The sequence below is a fragment of the Bombina bombina genome, chromosome 3 (assembly GCF_027579735.1).
Source record: "Bombina bombina isolate aBomBom1 chromosome 3, aBomBom1.pri, whole genome shotgun sequence".
In the NCBI taxonomy this organism is placed as follows: domain Eukaryota; kingdom Metazoa; phylum Chordata; class Amphibia; order Anura; family Bombinatoridae; genus Bombina; species Bombina bombina.
The window spans coordinates 1,122,042,448-1,122,047,523 of NC_069501.1; the positions used below are offsets into that span (position 1 = coordinate 1,122,042,448).

The 5,076-nt window shown below is 34.1% G+C and overlaps 1 protein-coding gene across 1 annotated transcript; it reads right to left on the reverse strand.

Annotated features, from left to right (window-relative positions):
• Window positions 1-671: 671 nt before the first annotated feature.
• Window positions 672-2,335, reverse strand: GSX1 (GS homeobox 1). Its single transcript, XM_053705043.1, has 2 exons — window positions 1,954-2,335; window positions 672-1,018 (listed from the first exon to the last, which is right to left on the reverse strand). Exons 1-2 carry the CDS (start codon window positions 2,333-2,335, stop codon window positions 672-674), a joined length of 729 nt encoding a protein of 242 aa, XP_053561018.1.
• Window positions 2,336-5,076: the final 2,741 nt, after the last annotated feature.

Genomic DNA, 5,076 nt, shown 5'->3' on the forward strand with positions numbered 1-5,076 from the left:
TGTTCAATCTAGATAGATAGATCGATAGATAGATAGTTAATTTATGATTCTTTATCTTGTAAAATGTCACAGCTGCGTTTTATTTTACAAATTATGTGTGCTATACATTTTATCAGTATTGCCTCTCTAGATTTGATTATTTTGATTATATAGTACATGAATACAGGTTCCACAAAACAGACTACAATATGCCAATAAATATTTCTGAAAAAAATGTTTATTTTTACATAAATAAATAAATATTTCTATTATACATAAAAAAAACAAATTCAACATACTGACATTTTTATATATATATATTTTAAATTACTTAAAGGAAATCCAATCACTTTTGAACTTAATCTCATCATCCTATTGCTTTCCATCAGTTTACTTAAACATTTTTTATTAAAAAAAAATCACAATATTCCACATTATATTTTGCTCATGTATTTACTTGATTGTTCAACATAACTTCACCTTGAAAATATGGTCTACTTGCATTAAAACATTGTAAATTGACATTTTTATGTACAACGTTTAATGGAAAGTCACTAGATAAGAGTCATAGTTCAGTGCTTGGCACGTTACAGGTTTATGATCTCTTTGTATGATACATTATATTTACATAATTGAATAAAATATATTTCTGCAGGCTAAACCAGCTAAAGTCTTTGTGGATACATTATGAATTATGGACTTGGGGAAAGGTCCCTGTCATCTTTCCCTGATGAAGACGGGGACATGGGCAGGTCATCATCTTCTTCCAAACACTTTGTGGATAAAGAAGAACATTTGCAGTTGTGTGGGCTGCCTCTGTGAGAGCTGTTTTTTCCTTCTTTCTTGTGTTTGACTCTTCTGTTCTGAAACCAGATTTTCACCTGTTTCTCGGATAGGTTCAGGTAAGTGGCAATCTCTATGCGCCTGAGTCTTGACAGGTACATGTTAGAGGCAAATTCTCTTTCCAGTTCCAGAAGTTGAGTGCTGGTGAAGGCTGTGCGCATCCTTTTGCTACTAGGAAGCTGATTGGAATGGCTATCTGCAAGGAGAATGAAAAAGAGACGTCAACCCAATGTCACAACAAATGAAACGTGTAGATTACAAAGTTCTGAAGAAAGTACACAATAAATCACACAACGGTTGTCATAAATGCAATGTAGCCTTATTAATCAAAACAGTGGTTCCTTCTATGGAGAAGATTTTTAAATGTATCTTAAAGATCACAAATTAATAACTCTTTGGAAGAGAATAGATATAATTTAATGTAGACCATTAAATGCCAGTGCTAGTTGAAACGCATTTCTCATTAACACCCAGATCATTGTTTAAAAAACTTTTGCAATGACCTTTTCCATCTTCACACTTGGTTTTATCCACCATACAATATAATAGTAATGTATTTTTTTTACGAGGAGAGTGGTTCTTTCTTACAAAAAATAAATGATGATTTGGATGAAATAAGAATGACCAGTCCCCTTGCTTTGGCAAAGCTATTTTAATAGTTATCTTAGCATTCAAAAAACTTTTTCTACTTAAAGGGACACTGTACCCAATTTTTTTCTTTTTTGATTCAGATTGAGCATGACATTTTAAGCAACTTTCTAATTTACTCCTATTATCATTTTTTCTTCATTCTCTTGGTATCTTTATTTGAAATGCACAAATGTAAGTTTAGATGCCGGCCCATTTTTTGTGAACAACCTGGGTTGTCCTTGCTGATTGGTGGATAAATTCATCCACCAATAAAAAAAAAGTGCTGTCCAGAGTACTGAAACCAAAAAAAGCTTAGATGCCTTCTTTTTCAAATAAAGATAGCAAGAGAATGAAGAAAATTTGATAATAGGAGCAAATTAGAACGTTGCTTAAAATTGCATGCTCTCTCTGAATTACAAAAGAAAAAAATTGGGTTCAGTGTCCCTTTAACATGTTGTATTATATTTGTATTAGTTTAAGGGATAGTAATGTGCTACTCACCAACTGAGATGCAGTGGAACTGGCGTGGGTCAGGCAGGGGGTACGTGGCTTGGTAGATGGCTGGTCCGTGGCTGATATTGAGGCCAGATGAAGCTGAATGGTGCCTTCCTAAGGCGGTGGGGCAATACTGAGAGCCAAAAGAAGAGAAGGCTGCCTTGAGAACCGGGATGCCTGGAGGAGGTGCATGGAGCTGGGATGCGGTCACACACATAGGGCAGACACACAAGAGCCCTGTTTTACGAGAGTGGCAGGAGCCTGGTGGCAGACCATGCAGAGGATGGGAAGGATGGACCGCATATGGGAAGAGAGGTGGGCTGTTTTCATCCTTCTTGTCATTAGTTTCCCTTAGGATGAGGGAATCCACCAGAAAGGAGCGAGGCATGAGTGCTGTGCAGTGGAGCTCAGTCCTGCAGACAACTAAACTCTCAGGGCGCTGGCCAGCAGGTTGGTGCTGAAATCAGAGCCGCTGAACTTTAAATAGACTCGCTGAAGCCATGTGATGGTTACGACAGGAGCGGCGAGTGCACTCAATAGCCTTTTTGTGCCTTTTCTCTTGGCATTCACTCTGCACGCTTCCTCATTATTTCACTTGTTAACTAAATGAACTGCATAATCTACCCTATTCTTGTCAACCCCACCCACGCCGTAACAGGCGTCTACTTTCCTCCTCTCCCCTTTTGGGGATTTATTTTCCCATTCCCTGTCTATTTAATATTCTTTTCTTTTCTCAATTTTTTTTTTGGGTCTTTTGAATATTAGCAGGTTCACCCAGTTATCTGAAATGCTGTTTGGTATTATCTAATCCTGGTAAAGTCCAACCTCATACTGATTTATCAGCCACCTGTAGATTCCTCTCCCACAGTCAATCTAGTGTGTATTATGTACCCTGATACATTCTGCTTCCTTAGGCACAACACTCAATTTATGTTTGTATTTACTTTTTACAGTACACAACTTAGGCTGATACTGCTGTTTATCATCTTTAAATATACAATAGGATTTCATTTTTCATACATTGGAGCTAGATTACTTCCTAAGCACTGGTGTCTCTATGTATAATGTATCTGCTTGTTGAAGTGGGTTTTATATTATAGCTCTCTGCCATATTAACAGACAACCACTATTGTATCAACAAATGGTTATCAGGACAAAACATTTTCAAATTATTATTATTTTTTTAATATTGGGAGATATTGTTTTGAAATACATTATTTAAGAACTCATTGTTAATATTCAACCTAAGAATTGTTAAATTATGCCCAATAAGTTAACTTGTATTACTTAATAAGTCAATGCAATATTTTATAGAATTAGCTTGAAAATACAATACTTTCAAGTCCTTATGAATGATCTCTATCTTACACAATATATATATATATATATATATATATATATATATATATTCATTCATTCTTTCATCTATCTATCATCTATCTATCTATCTATCTATCTATCTATCATCTATCTATGTTATCTATTATCTCCCTATCAAATTATCTAGCTGTTTGTTATTTATATTATTGTTATTAATATATTTATATCTATCTATCGCCTGTCTGTCTGCTTTTCTATCATTCATCTATCTATCTATCTATCTATCTATCTATCTATCTATTATCTATCTTATCTACTATCGCCCTATCAAATTATCTATCTTTTTCTTATTTATATTAATATTTTTTATATATATATATATATATATATATATATATATATATATATATATATATATATATATATATATATTCTATCTACCTACCTATCTATTATTTGTCTAATCTATTTTTAATCTACCTAGTTATTTGCTATTTATATTACATTTCAGTAGAATAACTTACATTTTTATTAGGTAATGCATCGTTACTCTTTTATTTTGTATATCGGATAGTGTAAAATGAATTAATAAATCAATTTACTCGCTTTAATAGGCAATGTGCAAATAATAGTCACACAAAGGCTATTGCTTTTCATAACTGATGTTTTGATACTTTTTCTATTGGGGAAAAGCGGTCTTAGCTGGTTAAGCTGCCATACAAGGGACTAAAATCAGGATATTATCCGTAACAGGGGCAAGAACCAATTCTGCACCTGCAGTTCTCCTCCCTCAGGCAAGGACACAGCAGAGGCCCTGAGGGGAAAGAGTTAATAGCCACTGAATGAACACCCAGGCAAAGCTACTGGGAAGAATATCTAAAAAAAAAATAACCAGTTTTTTTCAGCCTCTGGACCTTATTGAATGTCATTGAAGAAAGTTTTGAATGCCAGATAAAGAGAGTCGAATTAAAGTGTGTGACAGCAGAGGATAAGCCAGCACAAAGAGGACTCTGTCACACTTTGGGTGAAATCCGTGGGCTTTTTACCAAGCCTCTTCGCTATGATTGAATTAAGTAATAGGAAAACATTTTCTTTCACTTTAGAAACATTAGAAAGAAAACTTCAAAGTTCCTAGCACTTTTTAATGTGCAGTCAAACAATAGCTTCAGTTTTGTCCAGAAAAAAAGAAAGTTTTAGAGGATTGTTTTGTAATTAAAGACTGATAGGTGGTGTCCTGAGAAAAGTGCAAGAAGATCTTACTGCTTATGTTTTCCCATATACAGCACTGGGAATGACATAGGGAAACCTCTGTTTTATTATCTGATTCAGATCAAGTAGTGTTAATGTATAGATCAGTCACCAAAGCATTGCTTTTCAGTCATTTGTGGGTTAACTATTTCAATATTTCATATGAATCGCCTGACTGATATTTTTATTTATTCCAGTGACACCCTGAGAAACAAATTAGTATAATACAGGGATATAAGAATGACTAAAGAAGAACAACGGGTTAAGATTTGTAGGTGTCTTCTTTACAATCTATTTCCCACGCCAATTGTGTCACATGGCTTCACATTTCAAATTGAACTCATTGCTATCTGAAAACCTCACAATATTTAACTATCTTCTTAAATTAATTTAAGGCATAATAACACTTCACATATCTTGCATGGGGACAACTCCATTTTGTTATATTATTCATTTAGAAAATACATTATTATAACAATATTCTTGGACTAGCTGTTCCTGCAGTTTATTTCTTCAATGTTAACTTTTTTTCTGCCTCCTTAGCACATTGTTAAAGGGACA

Excerpts from the sequence above, each read along its gene's own strand:
- GSX1 (XM_053705043.1), bottom strand. The coding sequence starts at position 2,335 with ATGCCTCGCTCCTTTCTGGTGGATTCCCTCATCCTAAGGGAAACTAAT. Across the intron at positions 1,019-1,953 it reads GTTCCACTGCATCTCAGTTG|ATAGCCATTCCAATCAGCTT; the intron begins GTGAGTAGCACA and ends TTCTCCTTGCAG.